The 17,971-nt window shown below is 49.2% G+C and overlaps 1 protein-coding gene across 3 annotated transcripts; it reads left to right on the top strand.

Moving 5' to 3' along the window:
* The first annotated feature begins 6,965 nt into the window (after nucleotides 1-6,965).
* STX4 (syntaxin 4) lies at nucleotides 6,966-17,868 on the top strand. 3 transcript variants are annotated; one of them, XR_006294187.1, is made up of 13 exons: nucleotides 7,064-7,389; nucleotides 7,579-7,680; nucleotides 7,787-7,886; nucleotides 8,022-8,096; nucleotides 8,613-8,683; nucleotides 10,194-10,302; nucleotides 10,375-10,451; nucleotides 10,687-10,824; nucleotides 12,031-12,141; nucleotides 12,236-12,334; nucleotides 13,556-14,407; nucleotides 14,505-14,866; nucleotides 17,657-17,868. XR_006294187.1 is itself a non-coding variant. In XM_043559994.1 (11 exons), the coding sequence occupies exons 1-10, from the start codon at nucleotides 7,360-7,362 to the stop codon at nucleotides 12,314-12,316; spliced, it is 894 nt and encodes a 297-aa protein (XP_043415929.1). In that variant the 5' UTR covers nucleotides 6,966-7,359; the 3' UTR covers nucleotides 12,317-12,334; nucleotides 12,430-13,536. The 3 variants fall into 3 exon arrangements, 1 of the variants encoding a protein (XP_043415929.1); XR_006294186.1 differs by lacking the exon at nucleotides 17,657-17,868 and having other exon boundaries at nucleotides 14,505-15,194; XM_043559994.1 differs by lacking the exons at nucleotides 13,556-14,407; nucleotides 14,505-14,866; nucleotides 17,657-17,868 and adding an exon at nucleotides 12,430-13,536 and having other exon boundaries at nucleotides 6,966-7,389.
* The last annotated feature ends 103 nt before the right edge of the window (nucleotides 17,869-17,971 follow it).

The following is a 17,971-nucleotide window of genomic DNA, read 5'->3' as shown; positions in this document are numbered from 1 at the left end:
AGAGACCCCTCACCAAGAACCAAATCTGCTGGCACCTTGATCTTGCACTTCCAGCCTCCAGAAATGTGAGAAATAAATGTCTATTGTTTAAGCTGGCCAGTCTATGGTGTTTTGTTAGATCAGCCCAAGCTGACTAAGACAGATATATTCCTTCATTTGAAATTATTCAAAGGTACCTTCTTTCTTTGATACAATTATTTAAAATAGGTAATACTTCCATATGGTTCAAAAAATCTAAATAATAGAAAAGGTGTACAGTGAAAATTCTTACTCTTGACATTGGTGCTTACCACCTTGTTCTCAAGAAACATCCGTAGGGAACAACTTTTATTAGTTTCTTATGTAACTTTCCAGGATTTCTCTGAGGATGTAAGTATACACACACATACACACACACATACATGCACACACACATTTTTTTCTTATACCACGTTAGCATGATATCCTCATTCTACACCTTGATATCTGACTAACATAATGAGCATCCTCATCCTTTTTGACAGCTGCTTGCCCACTGATGGACAAACCTGCAAACAATATCCAATGAATAACACTGACGTATATGTCATTTCATACATGGTAGATATAGTGAAATAAAATTCCATTTCTCCCCCCTTTGCAGCTGGCATGGACTTGTGACTTGCTTGGACTAACTGGATATGCCACAATGTTGCACAACTTCTGAACTGGGCCTCAAGAGACTCTGAAGCTTCTATTCCCACCCTTTTGGAACCATGAGGACACTATGCTATGAAGAAGCTCAAGATGGGGGCACCTGGTTGGCTCAGTCAGTAGAGCATGCAACTCTTGATCTCGGGGTTGTGAGTTTAGGCTGTATGTTGGGTGTAGAACTTACTTAGAACACACACACACACACACACACACACACACACACACACACACACACACACACACTCAGGGTGAAGTACCACAAGGAGAGAGTGGCTCAGCCATCCCAGCTGACCGAGCCATCAGAGCTAAGGTCTCAGACTAGTGTGATAGCCATCACAGGCCATCCAGCCCCAGTTGCGGTGTCAGCGGACTGCCACCACTTGAGTAATCTAAGGTAAGATCAGCAGAAAAACCACCTGACCATCCTTAGAATCTGGAGAAACAATAAATCGTTGTTGTTTGATGCCAGTAACTATTAAGGTGATTTCTTTTTTTTTTATTTTTTTTTCAACGTTTATTTATTTTTGGGACAGAGAGAGACAGAGCATGAATGGGGGAGGGGCAGAGAGAGAGGGAGACACAGAATCGGAAGCAGGCTCCAGGCTCTGAGCCATCAGCCCAGAGCCTGACGCGGGGCTCGAACTCACGGACCGCGAGATCGTGACCTGGCTGAAGTCGGACGCTTAACCGACTGCGCCACCCAGGCGCCCCAAGGTGATTTCTTCAGAAGCAATAGCTAACTGATACAGGTAGATTTTCAGATAGATTTTCAAAAGTGAGAATGCTGGTTCAAAGTGTATGTACATTTAGAATTTTGATAAATATTGTCTGGGTTGTATCATTTTTCATTCCTACCAACAATGGGTGAAAGTCCCTGTTTCCTCACGGTCTTGCCAAAAAGTGTTTTTGTTTGTTTTTGTGGGTTTTTTTTTTTTTTTTTGGTCAGACATATGGGTTATTGCTAATGCAATAAAAGAACAAAATGGTTTTTCATTGTCTTTTCATTTCCCTCATTACGTGTGAAGTTGAACATCTGCATGTGTTTAAGGCCTTATGTATTTTCTTTTTTGTGATCTGTCATGTTCTTTGACCATTTTTGTATTGAACTGTTGGGCTTTCTTATCAACATGTGGAAGCTCTTTAAACAGTAGAGAGAAAAAATATGTTACCTGTTGTATATGATAAGAATTACAAATACTTTTCCTAGTTTATTGTCTTTTGATTTTGCTTTGATGTGGTTTTTTTTTGCCATGCAGAATTTTTTCCATGTAAACAAATGTATTAATCTCTTATAGCTTCTAAATTTTGAGTTGGAGTTGGAAAGGCCTTCCTCACTCCTAGGGTTATAAAGGATTTTTGCCCGTATTTTCTTCTAGTATTTTTAGGGAGCTTATCCTGACGAATTGTGTGATCCATCACTTTTAGAATGAAGTTCAAGACGAGGGTTATGGCACACGTGACCATGTGTAACCCACAAGGAGAGGAAACAGGAGGAATAGAAGCTAGTTTAGGAGATTTCCAAGGGAAGACAATGCATCCTGTTTGGAACACGTTGAATTTAAGGTATCTATGTTCCTTAAATCCAGGAGGGGATGTTCTGGAGGGGACCTCTAGAAGTGGATTCAGAGATCTGGCACTCAGGAGAAAATTTGGGGCTGGAGACATGGATCTGGGAGCCAGCATATCCATGCCAGTTAAAGCCACAAGAGTGTGTGTAGCATCTGAAGAGAGGTTCTCAGATGGAACTCTAGGGAGTGGTCAAGGTCAGACCACAAACACACTCATGAAGAGAGAGCTGTGGGGGCTTCATCTCTGGGGGCCTTGGCACAAAAACAGCCTCGGAGACATTGGTAGGATAAACAGAAGCCATTTATGTGAAACAGGCATGGATATCTTTGGCTCCTGGGGACACAGCAAACAGGGAGATGGAAGAGGACAAACAACCTCCCCAGCAGTCAGCCCCACCCGGCAGGTGTGGAAGAGAGACCCTGTGACAGAGGAGTGGAGAAGGCTCAGTCTTGCAGGCAAAGTCAGCCCCCCTCTCCCTACAGATGATCTAAAACAGGGCATCTGTAGGTGGCAGCAAGTTCCCAAAGGTAGATGGAACCCAAGGAGCCTCCCCTGGCCCGCATCTTCCTTGGATCATAGTGGAGTGGATAAGAGCACAGAACCTAGACCTCCTCTCTCTGGCTTCAAATCTTGACTCTCTCATGCACTAGTGCGCAAACCTGGGCACCTAATACCTCTTTGTCTCAGTTTCCTCCTCTGTAAAATGAGGACAATAACAGTTACCTATCTCCTAGAACTGCTATGAAGATCGAGTTAATATTTACAAAGTGCTCATATTGGTGCCTGGCACATAGTAAATGCTATATAAATATTACATTAAAAATAATAATCTCATTCATTCATGAATATTCCTTGACCAGCTACCACATGCCAGGCACTGTTGTAGGTGCTGGGGACACAGCAGTGAATACAGCAGGTGAAAATCCTTGCCCTCATGGAGCTTACATTCTGGTAGATGGAGAGGAGGGGTGAAGACAGACAATATATAGAATAAATGGAAACAATGTAAATAATATCAAATGAAATATATGGCATGTCAGAACCAAGTGGAGACATGAGAGATGTGCAGAAGCTGGTAAGGCTGCTAGCCTAGTACCTGATGCAGAGTGGGCGCAGGAGATGGAAAGCAGGAGGATACCCTGGAAGAGCAGCAGAGTGGAATCCCCGGCAGAGACACTAGGGCTGCTGACCCCCTCAGGGTAACAATCATCATCATCACTGTCATATAATAGCAGCAAGCGTTTATATAGCACTTATTCCATACCAGGCCCTGTTCTATTCACTTTTCATATATCATCTCATTTAATCCTTTTGGCAGTCCTATGAGGTTGGTACTGTTATCGTTTCCATTTTTCAAGTGAGGGAACTGAGGCATAGCAGGGTTATGTAACTTGGCTTAGAGCGTTGTACAGTAGGTGAATGACCTGGGATTCCAGCCCAGGTCATCTGGCTTCAGTGTAGGTAGGATGTTGGTAGGATGGACCTGCAGGTGGAGGGGACAGGACAGTCTGCCACGCCTCAGGACCGGGCAGGGACTGACCTTCACACAGACTGGAAGGAACATACACATCCCTAATACCTACACAGCCAAGACCCCATATACTTAACACACACTTCAAGACTGTTTAGGGGCCCCTGGGTGGTTCAGTCGGTTAAGCATCTGACTTCAGCTCAGGTCATGATCTCGTGGTCCGTGAGTTCGAGCCCCATGTCGGGCTCTGTGCTGACAGCTCAGAGCCTGGAGCCTGCGTCAGATTCTGTGTCTCCCTCTTTCTCTGCCCCTCATCTGCTCATGCTGTCTCTCTTGTCTCTCAAAAATAAACAAAACAAAAAAGACTGTTCAGAGGGCCCAGAAGGAATAACCCGAAAACCATGAAATAGAGATAAAGGCTCAGCTTTAGAGAGTTCCAACCCCAGAGCTATTTTCCCTATATGGCCCCTGCTCCCCACCCCCTCCACATTCCACTCCATGAGGCTCTGAGCCCAGCCTCCTGTGACCTTAAGTCACCATTCCAAAGCCCTGTGATCCCACCCAGAGACCACAAATAAAATAATGAGTATCACAATCCTGGGAAGTTTAACAAAGGCACCAACAACTACAGATCACAGCAGGAACCAAGAAGGCAAACCATCAAGAGGCTAACAAACAGACAGGTGGGACCGGTGGTCCTAGAAAGAGCTGGAACCTGTGGTCATAAAAGCCCACAGAGGAGGGGCACCTGGGTGGCTCAGTTGGTTAAGCATCTGGTTATTTTTTTTTTCAATTTTTTAGTGTTTATTTATTATTGAGAGAGAGAGACAGAGCATGAGTGGGGAGGGGCAGAGAGAGAGGGAGACACAGAATCTGAAACAGGCTCCAGGCTCTGAGCTGTCAGCACAGAACCCAACGCGGGGCTCGAACTCACGGACAGTGAGATCATGACCTGCGCCGAAGTCGGATGCTTAACCGACTGAGCCACCCAGGCAGCCTAAGCGTCTGATTCTTGATTTCAGCTCAGGTCATGATCTCACAGTTCATGAGTTTGAGCCCTACATCAGGCTCCATGCTGACAGTGTGGAACCTGCTTGGGATTCTTTCTCTCTCTGCTCATCCCCTGCTCTCTTTCTCTCAAAATACATAAATAAACTTAAAAAAATAAAACCCCACAAAGGGGCAACTCTCAACAGTTCACAAGACCCCTCCATAGTCTTTCTAACCTAACAGTCTTAATAACTGTTCAATTCTTACCTTAGGCAAGACAAAAATTACCAGACCAATTTGTCAAATGGAGAAATTAAGTCCCAGAGAGGAGCAATGAGTTATCCCAGATCACATGCAGAACTAGGAGTCAGGTGTCCAAAAGCCCTTCCACTGTCGCACTGAGAGAGAGAGAGAGAGAGAGAGAGAGAGAGAGAGAGAGAGAAGGGAAGCGGAGGGAAGGGAGGCAGAGGATGACACAGAAGACCTAAGAGTGGAGAAATCCTTCCTCATGATCTCCAGGGGACCCCATGGGACAAGGCTTGGCCTCCTGAAAAATTCTCCAATGCTTCATTCCTCCTGTCAGTTGATTAGTGCAGCACCATCTTCACTCCTTCATTCCCAGCCCCAGGTGAGCTGGGTTCTGAAGGGAAGAGAAGGATCAAAGCCCTTCCAGTAGAATCAGAGCGTATTTTACAGTTTCCAACCTCATAATCAATGAACTTTAGAGCAGGGAATACCCATAGAGATTATCTCCCCATCCCTCTATGCCACCCATTGTACAGATGGGAGACTGAAGCCCAGAGACAAGAAGTGACTTTCCAGAACTCCGTGCAACTCGGTCACAGGACTCTAGATTTCCTTACCAGGGCATACTAGAGAGAGGTCATTCTTCCTTTGCTTGAACCTTCATGTCAATTGCCTGTAAAGAGGGGCACCTGGGTGGCTCAGTCGGTTGAGTGTCTGACTTCAGCTCAGGTCATGATCTCACGGTTCACGAGTTCGAGCCCCATGTCGGCCTCTGTGCTGACAGCTCAGAGCCTGGAGCCTGCTTCCAATCCTGTGCCTCCCTCTCTCTCTGTCCCTCTCCCCCTCACACTCTCTCTCAAAAATAAACGTTAAAAAGATTAAATTCCCTGGAATCCAGGAGACCTGACTTTTATTCTGGCTATGCTGAGACTCACTGAATAGCCCTGGGGACGACTCCTACATAATGTAAGGTCCACAAGTGAAAGGATTTTTGTTTGTTAGGCCCTGATTTATCTCCAGCCCCTAGAACAGTCTCTGGCCCATAAGTGCCCAATAAATATGCATTGCATGAATACCGTCTAGAGGGTTAGGTAAGTGTCGTCATGAGAGGCTAAAGTCTGAAACACAAGAACCACCAGCTTTATCTTTAGGTACATGAAAGGCTAAAGGTCTGTCCACAGATATTTACTGAGGGCCCATACTGAACTAGGCACTGGAGATGCACGTACGAACAAGACTGTCATGCCCTGACCTCAAGAGCTCACAGTCCACTATAATGTGGAATGAGTGCAGATTTTTTTGTGGGCTTCAGAGGGTAGACCCTGATGAGAGAGATGTAAGTGGCAGACTGCTCAATAGAATACAGACACTTTTCTCAGCTTTAGTTGCCCTGAAATGGTCTCATGCTCGGAAGGTGGTGAGTGCAGCGGAACTGCAGTGTTCAAGCAGGGCGCCAGCCGCCCACCTGTGAGGCTGAGCCAGGAGCATGCGGGAGATTTCTGTCTTGGGTGAGGTCACTTTCCACCCCCAGATTCTCTGTCTACAAAACCCTGCAATTCTCTGACGCTGGATCTTATTATTTCCTGAATTCAAGGTCCCATGATGCTAACAGCTCCGAATTTTAAGTTCTCTGCCCACGCCCCTGGGCGCAAAAGAAAGAATTCAGCAAGGGTCCTACCACCCACTGCCTCAAAGGGTCTCTGAGGATAGACGGCAGACCCCTCCCCGCCTCGTGGGGGCTGGAGGGGCGTAGTTTGGGCGCCGGGGTGCCGAGGACTTCGTAGGGAGGAAGGGTATTCCAGCGATGGAGTCTACAGCGCCGAGACACGTGACAACCAAAGCGTCACGTTCTGTGGTCTTCGAGGGTGGGACCGAGCCGGTCATGTGACGCGGGGGGGGGAGGGGCACCATGGCGTGATATGAGATGCAGGGCCTCTCAGATTACGTACCAATGACGCATTCCCACCCGGTTTGGCAACTAGATTTCCGTTGGAAGATGCGACAGTTCCGGCAAAGGGGGTGGGTTCTCACGTCCGGGCAGCTTTGCTTCCGTTCGGGGCGCTACAGCTTCCGACCTCCGCCTCTCCCTCTGGCGAGGAAGAGACGCGACCCCACGCGCATGCCCCGATCATCCCAGAGGGGCGGGGCCGAGGCTAAGGGAGAGGGAGGGGGGGGAAAGAAAAGGGAATTCCAACCTGTGGAATCTTGGGGGTACCCAAGGTCGGCTTCTTCGCATTGACTGTGGATGGTACCTGGCACAGAGCCTCTGGTGGCTCGTGGGGAGCTTGGGGGTCCGCAGGGTGAGGGCGGAGGGGAGTGTCAGTGTCAGAGTGTGAGTGGGGTACGGGAGTTCTAAACTTAGTCTTGAGGCCCTCGGGTCTCCCGTGCCGGGGAAGGGAGCTCGGGCCGCCATGCGCGACAGGACCCACGAACTGAGGCAGGTGAGAAGTAGGGGCTGCAGAGTTGGGGACGGGCGGACGGGATGGGGTCTGGCTGGAATACAGGACTCCTGGTCTTAGGGGTAGGGAGGGGTGGCTGAGGGCTAGGAAAGGAAAGACCCGGAAGTCCGTGAGTCCTGCGGGGAGAGAGCAACAGCAGGGAAGTGATGCCAGCAACCCCGGCCCTGGCAGGGGGATGACAGTTCGGACGATGAGGACAAGGAGCGGGTCGCGCTGGTGGTACACCCGGGCACAGTACGGCTGGGGAGCCCGGACGATGAGTTCTTCCAAAAGGTAAGAGGCCTCGGCCTGTCTTCACGAGGGGGCTGGATGACCCAAGGAGCAGCGCAGTCTGGAGTACCCCCGTATCTCCTTCAGCCCTCTTGGTCACCTTCCCCAGGTCTGGACAATTCGACAGACTATTGTCAAGCTGGAGAATAAAGTCCGAGAGTTGGAGAAGCAGCAGGTCACCATCCTGGCCACGCCCCTTCCCGAGGAGAGTGAGTGAAACCCGAAGCGCCAACGCATGTTCAGCCAGAGGGATTGTGGGGATTGTAGTATGATGCAGGTGGTGGCTAGGGAGGTTTGTTGAGATGGGGGCTACTGTTTGGGAGTCATGGCTTTCTCTTGTTCAGGTATGAAGCAGGACCTGCAGAACCTGCGTGATGAGATCAAACAGCTGGGGAGGGAGATCCGAGCGCAGCTGAAGGGTGAGCTCCTGAGACCTCAGACATCCTTCCCTGTGGTCCTGCCCAGCTCCTGGTATATCTGGGGAGTATGTGGCCCAGAGAGGCCAGTGATGTATCCAGGTCACACAGCAGGCCTAGGCCTAGAATCTTTGTCTCTTGGCTTCCAGTCCATAGTACTTTCCACAGCACATGCCTGCCTCTTGAGCTCCTTTATTTATAAGGAAACCACTTACTCCTACAATTCTTGCTGCCCAATGTGCACTCTTTGGACAGGCAGATGGGAGTTTGTCAAGAGGCCTCTGCATACCTGTGGGAATTCTCTGATGTATTGTGAAGAAAAATATGCTTTCTCCCATCAGAGGCTCAGAATTAGTCATTTATGATAAATTATAATTCCCAAAAGAATCTTGTAGAGATAAGCACCTTTCTATTGTATGGATGGGGTATGGTCCTGGCCCTGTGTCCTGGTCCCCACATGATTTTCCAAAGCTACAGGTCAAACCCCCTTCCCCACCAATACCCTGTGTCTTCCCACAGCCATAGAGCCCCAGAAGGAGGAAGCTGATGAGAATTATAACTCAGTCAACACAAGGATGAAAAAAACCCAGGTAGGTTTGTTATTCCCAGAGCTCAGACATTTTGCAAGTGTTCCTAGATCATTAGGTGGCAGAAATAAGAAGGAAGGACCCTTAGAGATCATCAAGTTCAACCTGATGACTTTCAAATGGGGAAACTGAGACTGAGAGAAAGAAAAAATTCACCCAAGGTCAAGACCCAAGGTCTCCTGACTCCCAATCTATCTAATATCATGCTCTGGCTTCTCCATTCAAGTTTCAGGGTCCCCAGATCATGCCCAAGGACATGTTGGCTGCAGAAGCCATGCTTTCTAGAAACCAAGATGGGGAGTCAAACTTGAATAGGTGGCAAAGACATTATTCAGGTAGGGTTTGGTAGCTAATATCCCTGCCCAGGGAAGAAGAGGATATAGTCATAAATGAGTGGGAGGTTTCCTGCCCACGGGGCAGAGGATATCCCTGTCACACGGGACATCCTCTGCCCCATGGACAGAATTCAAGAAGTCAGGAAGAGGAACTTGGAAAGTCACTGAATCAATATCTTATTAACTCCTAAGATTTGAGGCGATCTAGCTGCCTCCCTCTGGGTACCCAATGAGGAGTGGTTTGGAGTTCCTGGAGGTCAGAGTTGGAGTGTGTGGGCCCAGAGCTCAGCACGGACCCCAGATTGAAGATAGAGTGGTTTGGGCATCTTGCAAGGGTGCAGCTGAAGGTTGGAGAGCACCTTCAGATATGTTTCTGAGGAAGGAGCTCCAAGGAATGAGCACATGGAAGACAGCAGGGGAATGGACAAGGTGAGAGGACATTTCAGGAGGAGCCTGTGGTGGTCATTAGTGTGAGAGGCTGAGGGCCCAGCTGGACCTGTAAAGTCTGGGCCATAGGCTGACTTCCAGGTATACCAGCACACCTTTAGTCTAAGCAGTCAGGCTGGTGTTCAGCAAGCATTCACAGGTATGTATTGAGTGCCTGCTGTGTGCTAGACTCTTTTCTAGCTGTTTGAGATGTAGCAGTGAGCCAAAGATCCCTATCCTCCTGGAGCTCACATTCTGGTGGGGAGAGACAAACATCATAATAAAGCAGTACATTATTTTAGAATATAGTTAAGGGAAAAATTGAGGAGAAAAGGGATTGAGAGTGCCGGCAGAAAGCAGGTTGGTTTTAATAAGGTAAGAAAACTTTGTTCAGAAGGTGATACTGGAACAAAGATTTAAAGGCTCCTGTGGGGCACAAACATTCTAGGACCAAGGAGCAGTGAGTGCAAAGGCCTGAGGTAGAAGTGGCTTTGGTGGGAGAGGGTAAAGAGCCCACTGTGGCTGGAGGGAGTGAGTGAGGGAACAGCTGGGAAGATAAGGTCAGAGGGGAAATGGGGGAAGGGAAGGTCATATAGGGCCTTATAAGCCCTGGTAAGGGTTTTGGCTTTTAATTTGAGAGAAGGGTGGTTAAGGGGGCAGGCACTTGTACTTATGCTGTTTGCTCGCTCTACCCGTGGGGATGCTGAGGCCAAATCCTCCTGGGGTGCCCAGCCTATATTCTCCATCCTTAGCATGGGGTCCTGTCCCAGCAATTCGTGGAGCTCATCAACAAGTGCAACTTGATGCAGTCGGAATATCGGGAGAAGAATGTGGAGCGGATTCGGAGGCAGCTGAAGATCAGTGAGTTGTGGTGTCTGGCCCACAGGGTCAGGTAACCCGACCCAGCTCTGAGCCTGGCCTTTTCCTTCGCAGCAAATGCTGGAATGGTGTCTGACGAAGAGCTGGAGCAGATGCTGGACAGTGGGCAGAGTGAGGTGTTTGTATCCAATGTGAGTGGCGACAGCCCGCTCCCTCTTCTGGGATTCCCATCTTCTCTGAGGCCTGGCCCTTTTTGATTGAGGGAATACTGAGGCCCAGAGGGGAGTGAATTAGCATGCCTAGAGTCACTCATCAGGGCCCTAGCCCCACTTCTAATCCCAAGGGCTGCCTGAAAGCTCAACAGGAACTTCTCACTTGCTGCTGATTTCCCTGTGACCCATCTGTCCATTCCCGTCCACTCCCCAGATACTGAAGGACACACAAGTGACTCGACAGGCCCTAAATGAGATCTCAGCCCGGCACAGTGAGATCCAGCAGCTTGAACGCAGTATCCGTGAACTTCATGAGATCTTCACTTTTCTGGCTACTGAAGTGGAGGTGCAGGTGGGCACCCAGGATAGCTGGCTGGGCTTGACCTAGCCCCGGGATGTGAGACCATGTTCAGTCAGAACCCCAGCTGTGGGGGCGCCTGGGTGGCTCAGTCAGTTAAGCATCTGACTTCACCTCGGGTTATGATCTCATAGTTTGGGAGTTCAAGTCCTGCATCAGGCTCTGTGCTGACAGCTCAGAGCCTGTGCTTCAAATGCTGTGTGTGTGTGTGTGTGTGTGTGTGTGTCCCTCCCCCACTTGTGTTCTTTCTCTCTCTGTCTGAAAAATAAATGGATAAACATTAAAAAAAATAATAAAGAAAAGAACCCCAGCTGTGACTGTTAGCCCATCTCCACCCTTAAGCCTTTCTCCCTGAGGTTTTTATCTTCCTCCAGGCTGGGCCATGCCCCCAGGCTGGCCCTTATTTCCATCCTTAGCCATGCCCCAGAATTCCTTCTACCTCCACAGTTACCTAGGTGGCCACTCCTCTATATGCAGCATCTCACCCTATCCACCAGTTTAGCCCACCCCAGGTATAGCCCCAACCCTGGCTCCTCCTTCACCAATACAATCCACCCTTATACCTCTAACAGCTCTAGTCAAAGTTGTCTCACAGTGGGCCTTTGTCCTCAAATCTGTATAAGGTCGGGGTGGGAGGTAGTGTTCTTCTCCTGGCCCTGGTTGTATGGGGTGAGGTAAGCTTCAAGCGCTGTCGTGGAGGAGCTGACTCACTAGTGCTGCAGCCAATGCCCTTGTGTAGCTGGGATCATGGGGAAGGGATTTCACTCGGTAGGAGCACCAGGACCTGAAGGCTGGCCGGGATGAGGAGGCAGGGATGGGGAGGGCTTCACAGCTGTTGAGAGGCAGGCCTTAGAAGAATGGGCAAATTCAGACAGATTTACAAGGGGACAAAAGTTCACCCTCTGTGAAAAGGTGTGAGCCTCTTAAGGTACTTGACTCCAAGCCACCACTGCAAATGAAGGTTTTACGGGGTAAGGGAGCAGAGCAGGAGGGACCACATGATAAAAGGGGTCCTGGAAGCCACCCTAAAGAGTGTGAACTTTTGTCAGATGTGGTCCTGCCCCCGCATCTTTGTCAGTGCAGTGTTTTCTGCCAGAAAATGTCCTTCAGGCACCTGAACTAGGGTGAGCAAACAGGAGCCACTGGGCCCTCTACCCCCAGTTATCCCCACCTGCCTGAACCATCCTCTTTTCTGAGCAGGGGGAGATGATCAACCGGATTGAGAAAAACATCCTGAGCTCAGCAGACTATGTGGAACGGGGGCAGGAACATGTCAAGATGGCCCTGGAGAACCAGAAGAAGGCACGGAAGGTGAGCTTCCCTGTCCCCCTTGTCCCATCCCAGGCCCTGGGTGGCCTTCCCTTCCTTCCTGAGTGAGTTTCTCTGAACTCCTCCTCTCCCACAGAAAAAAGTTTTGATCGCCATCTGTCTGTCTGTCACTGTCCTCATTGTGGCAGTGATCATTGGTGTCTCCATATTGGTTTGAGAACATCGCACGTTCTTGGTGAGCTATTGTGGGCCTGCCCCCTGGCCTGCCTCATCCTGGGCCCCAGCCTTTCCTCCTCCCCTCAGACCCTGTTCTCCCTCCTTCCCTTGCAGGCACTAAGAGCACCAGGGACCCAGGTCTGCCTTCTCTCCCAGCAGCTGAGGGGGGAGGGCAGGACAGAGCCTCCAGCTGGACCCCCTTCCTCACATTGGCCCTGTGCAGAGGGGCAGACAGTTCTTCTGGGGTTGACAGCCACTCATTCATGGGGGCTTCCCCACTCAAACTGCAATGCCTGGGAGAGGGCCTGCAGTGTCCTCTTTGGCTGGAACACATGGTTTTGTAAGAAATTAAAAAAAAAAAAAAAGAGCTTGGAGACTCCCCTGTGCATGTGTGTTCCTGGAAGGGCTGTCCCAGGACCTCCAGGTATCCAGCCTCCCCTTTTCCTGGCCATCCTTGGGGCTAGACCCAGCCCAGGCAGACTCAGATCAGACTGTTCCAGGTGCTATGACCACAGCAAGCTGGTATTGCCCTCCTACTATCCCATAGGAACAGGTGGGGCAGGGAGGGGATAACACCCACATCTGGCTCAGTATTGTTCCTGGGGAAAGACTAACTGTGAGTACCTAATGCCAAAGCAGTGAAGCTGGGCCAGGCCACGCTGGGATACAGGTGAGATTGTGGGGCATCGGTGGGCATTCCTGAGGCTAAGAAGAAGCACTGTGAGTAAGCACCGTGTATCTGAGCTGTTGCTTCACATACAGTGAACAGGGAAAGGCTTGTCTCAGAAGGAGCGACATTTGAGTGGAACGTTAAATGAGGAGGAGCCAGTTACAGGAAGAAGCAGGGGAAAGGTTGCCAGGCAGAAGGAGCAGCCCTGTGCCCAGAAAAAAGCATAGGCTTTGACATAGGAGTTCAGCTTAGAAAGCCAGTGACTCTAGATCAGCACACTTGGTTTCTATGTGGTTATGTGGCTAAAGCAGTAGAAGAGACAGAAGAGCCTGACACCTGGTTTCTATGAGGCACCTAAACTCCAGACCCCAACTCTAAATTTCTGAGAGTTCCGAATCCCAAGCCTAGTTTCCGAAGCTGGGCATGGCACCCGTCCTCAGACACCTAGTTTCGTGGGTAAGCTGGCTTCTGGCTCTGAAGCCTGGTTGGAATGGGGCGGTGCCTGTCCCCAACCAAGGTCTGGGGGGTGGGTTCCAGCCGCCCTGTCCTATCCCATTTTCGATCCCACAGGTCCCTGCTGCTGATGACGCTGCTGCTCCAAGCCGCCCTTGCCCAGCCCATCTGGCCACAGTACCGCTTGCTTCGGCTACACACATATAGTTGCTGGGGTGACACGAGTCATGGAAGGGCTGGACGTGTGTCCCTCGGTGCAGTCTCATTCTCCGCCCCTGGGCCTGGCCTGGGGGAAGGAGCCGGGGGTGGGGTGGGGGGGGGTGGGGTTAGGCCCCGATGATCCCTGCCTGCTCTGCCTCCATCCATCTGGGCTCCCGCCTGCAGCGCCTCCCGGTGGCCCTCAAGTGACCCTGGCGCGGCTGTTGCAAGGCGCCTGCGCCAGGTCCAGGTCCAAGCGTAAGCTTGGCTCTGAGTCTAGGAGGCGTGGCCTTGTGGGAATTGGAAAATGATTGGCCTGCGGAACTAAATGTTGTTCCTAAAGTGCATCGGGATTGGCCTGTTAGACGTCCTGGGGAAGTGAACACTGGGTATTAAACCACAATTAACCAAATACTGATATGGGAGGGGCCTCAGCGAGTCCTCAGTTGCACCCAAAAGTGATTGGATCACAGGGCGTCGGGGGCATGATCCAAACTCTAACAGGCGGAGGGGCACGAACTTGTGAGTCTGGATGGGGTAGTGAGTCTGGCTGGGGTAGTGAGTCTGGCTGGGGTAGTGAGTCTGGGACTTCACCCAAGAAGGCGTGGCTGGGTCCCTCTCCCTCTTCGCTGAACTGGGCAGCTGTGCAAGGGTACCCATGCCTCCGTCCTGCCTGAGATCGTGTATCCCGTGTACAGATGAAGCCCTAGACATCTACAGGAAAGGTGTGCAAACACAATCTGGATGTCGGCTCAATGGGAAAACTGCGAGGTAGGACGGATCCTGCCCCAGTAGAAGACTGATTTGAATACGGGGCCTCTGGGTTTCCCTAATTCTCCCTCTCTTCCCCTGCGGCCTGCATCTTCAGCGGAACTCTGTCCTGTTGTTCGCCTTTGCCCACGCACTCACCTTTCTGCCTTCAGAGGAAAACTGCACGACCTGTGGCACCTACTGGGATCTGATAGGAGACTATCAGACCAAGGCAAAGACTGTGTCACATCTACGCAGCTGGGTAATGCAGCTGGGTATCCGTGTGGGGTATGCGACTTCTGATCGGTTTTGCTAGACAGCGTCACCCCTGAAAGCCTGTTTACCTCTCTGTCTCACCCAGGAAGCTGTGCAGAACCTCCTGAAAGAGGTAGCTAGATGGCCCAGTGAGGTCTCGGATGCTGGCCCGGTAGTTTGAACTTTTCCTGTGGGCTAGGGGACACATGGAAGGGTTTTGAACAGGTGAGTGGCAAGTTTGGGGCAAATCTCGCAGTCAGGTGGACCCATGCACTGGAGATTTCACTCCAGTGAAAATCCACAAGGTGGCTCTCTTGTCGATACCCTCTCCTGGGGAAAACTGAGCTCAGTGAGGAGGTAGGGGCAGATTTTGCGCTGAAGTCCTGTCTTGGCTGCTGTTCAGGGAACAGGGTCTTGGTTGAGTGCGGTTTTCCAAATCCATCTTGCAGCATATTTTTTCATCTATAGCTCTCCCCACTTATTGCCTCATTCACTCATCACTCAATATTTCATGGTTCAAATTACTAGGAAAAGAAACCTGACTGGTCTGGGTCAGGCTACTTTGACCAGCCTATATAAATTATCTACCTCGAGGGGTGCCTGGGTGGTTCAGTCGGTTGAGCTTCTGACTTTGGCCCAGGTCATGGTCTCATGGTTTGTGGGTTCGAGTCCCATGTCAGGCTCTGTGCTGACAGCTCAGAGCCTGGAGCCTGCTTCGGATTCTGTGTCTCTCTTTCTGCCCCTCCCCAGCTCATACTCACACTCTGTCTCTGTCAAAAATAAATAAACTTAAAAACGTTAAAAAAAATAAATTGTCTACCTCGAATCAAGACTTTGTCTTTGACTGAGATGTATGTGAAGTCTTACTTGGTACAAAACTGTGCAGCAGAGTGTGTATGAAGGAGTGGATGAACTCAATGATTGACATTTCTGCAGCCCTGTGATAGATTGTATTGTTGTTCTGAATATATACTGTCCTTCCTGTAGACTACTCACTGTAGGACTGTAGACATTCATATCCCACTTAGAATAGGCTTAGGTGTAGCACTTGCTTTGGCCAATGGGATATGAGTAGAAATGTAAAGTATCACTTCCAGTAGAAGCTTTAAGTACCAGCAAGTAGTCTGGCATCTTGCCTTTTCTTTTCCCACTTGTGAACCACTGATATTTGGAGGCTAGTTGTTGTTATGTCAGAATAAGTCTAAAAAAAAAAAAAAGTCTAAACCAACTGTCACAGAACTAGTACCCAGAGGTAGGGTATTACCACATTAAAAATGAACCTGAATTATATGGCATTGGCTTTGGAGCTGGGCAGTGGCTGATGAGGAAGCCATCAGTGAAAGTTGGAAAGATGGTGACATGTGTTAGGCAGTGGTGAAGCATTTGGTTAAACTCTAAGCTGGAAATAACTAAGAATGTAAATGATGTCCAAATGAGCTTGGGGCTTTGGGGGAAAATTTGAGAAAGAATATTAGTAGCATACTTTGATTGCCTTTGGATGCATTTGACAAGTTATTGTAAGAAAGAGATGACCTAGAAAATAATTGGCCAGTTTTTAAGCAAAAATGGAAGAGAATATAGAAACTTCTGGGCAGGTGGTCTACATTTTTAGCCAGTGAAAGATACGACTGATAAGGCCCTTAAACCACAAAGTGATTAAAACTCATCTTTGTGGCAAGGGTGATGTCAAGTGTATGGCTCTTGTGCCTTTTGTAAAAACCTCTGACTTGGTCAAAGTGGTTCCCAATAAAGCCTTTCAGTTAGTCAAGATGATTCAGAGAAGAGAGTTTAAGAGTGTAATTCTCCCAAAGGAGTGAGTAGGCTCCATTTGCTTACAATTAAGTCTAAAGAGAGAGGCATGTCTGAAAAGAATTGGTGGGTTTGGCAGTTGGCCCACAAGTGACTGGAATCCAATAGATAAGAAGCCTCTTTCCCTCCTCACAAAAAGGCACTATCATGGATTTTTAAAAGACCATGAGTGTTTAAGACCTTGAGGGCTCCCAAATTTCTATGGGCATGAAGGAGGCAGAAAGCTGCTTTGCCTCAGAAGGGCATAACTTCCAGTGTTTTCTCAAATGTGGCCAAGGAGAATAAATGGGAACGGATGAGCTACTTAATGGGAACTAGGGAATTAATCCCAGAGAGCAGTCCCACTCTCAGGAAAAGTGGGGGGCCTTTGCAACATCTGCTCAGCAAGGTATTAGAATTACTCTGGGCCAGTAAGTGCTGTGTGTCTTTGTCCTTCTAATTTTCTTTTTCTTTTTTTTTTAATTTGAGAGAAAAAGAGTGCCTGCATGCAGGGGGGTGGAGGGAGGGTCAGAGGGAGACTGAGTGAATCTCAAGCATGCTCCACACCAGCATGGAGCCCAACATGAGGCTCAATACCACGACTCTGGGATCATGGCCTGAGCCAAAATCAAGAGTTAGATGCCATCCAACTGAGCTATCCAGGTGCCCCTCTCATTCTTCTTTCTAAATGGGAGTGTTTACTGCCATTATCCTGTCTCTGTTCCACTTCATATGTTGAATGTGTGTGAGGGGGTGGGGGCAGAGATAACTTGTGAGGAGGGGGAGAAGAAGGAAGGGGATGAGGATTTTTGGTTTATAGGTCTCTGGATCAAGAGAAGCCATCTCTGGACCTGATATAGAGACTATTAGAGGTCCTGCTCTTGATTCTGATGCCATGATTAGATGGGTCATTTGGGTGGTCTCCCCTGGGAAGGATGCATATTTATTTTGCATGTGGAAGAAACACAAAGGTCATATTTGTGACAAAGAAGGCAGACTAAGAAGATTCCACAATTGTTCAAAAACATTCATTAACCCTCTCTATGGGGTCCCACCATATGAAGAGATTATATATACCTACTCTGCTGACATCAGCTTTGGGTATGTGGGGCTTGCTTTTGGCAACGGAACTTGAGTAGGAGCAACATGTACCACTTCCAAGAAGAAGCTTTAAGAGCCATCAAGACATCTGCCACCTTTCTCCTCTTCTTTGTCTTAAAATTCCAGATTGAGGCTGTTCCTCCAGACTGGATTCTGGAAGGAAGAGGATATAGAACAGAGCCACAGCTGTCCCATGGAAGATGTTGTACAACATCCTCTGGCACTTCCCAAGTGAAATTGGAAATTGGCCCCTGTACACAGAGGGCAGGGGAAATCAAACAAAAAGACAGGGCCACTGCAGATTGGTAAGTGGGAGGTTTAATAAGGAAGGGGACTTAGGGGCACCTGGCTGGCTCAGTCAGTGGAGCATGACTCCACTTGATCTTGGGGTTGTGGGGTTGATCTTGATCTTGGGGTTGTGGGGTTGATCTTGATCTTGGG

This window comes from Prionailurus bengalensis, chromosome E3 (assembly GCF_016509475.1).
Source record: "Prionailurus bengalensis isolate Pbe53 chromosome E3, Fcat_Pben_1.1_paternal_pri, whole genome shotgun sequence".
In the NCBI taxonomy this organism is placed as follows: domain Eukaryota; kingdom Metazoa; phylum Chordata; class Mammalia; order Carnivora; family Felidae; genus Prionailurus; species Prionailurus bengalensis.
The sequence above is the reverse complement of the archived record's forward strand: the minus strand, read 5'-3'. Positions and strand labels throughout refer to the sequence as shown.

What these genes read in the sequence shown, in the direction of transcription:
- STX4 (XM_043559994.1), top strand. Translation starts at nt 7,360, where the DNA reads ATGCGCGACAGGACCCACGAACTGAGGCAG. An exon ending in GATCCGAGCGCAGCTGAAGG is followed by an intron (nt 8,097 to 8,612) that starts GTGAGCTCCTGA and finishes GTCTTCCCACAG; the next exon opens with CCATAGAGCCCCAGAAGGAG. An exon ending in GTGAGGTGTTTGTATCCAAT is followed by an intron (nt 10,452 to 10,686) that starts GTGAGTGGCGAC and finishes TCCACTCCCCAG; the next exon opens with ATACTGAAGGACACACAAGT.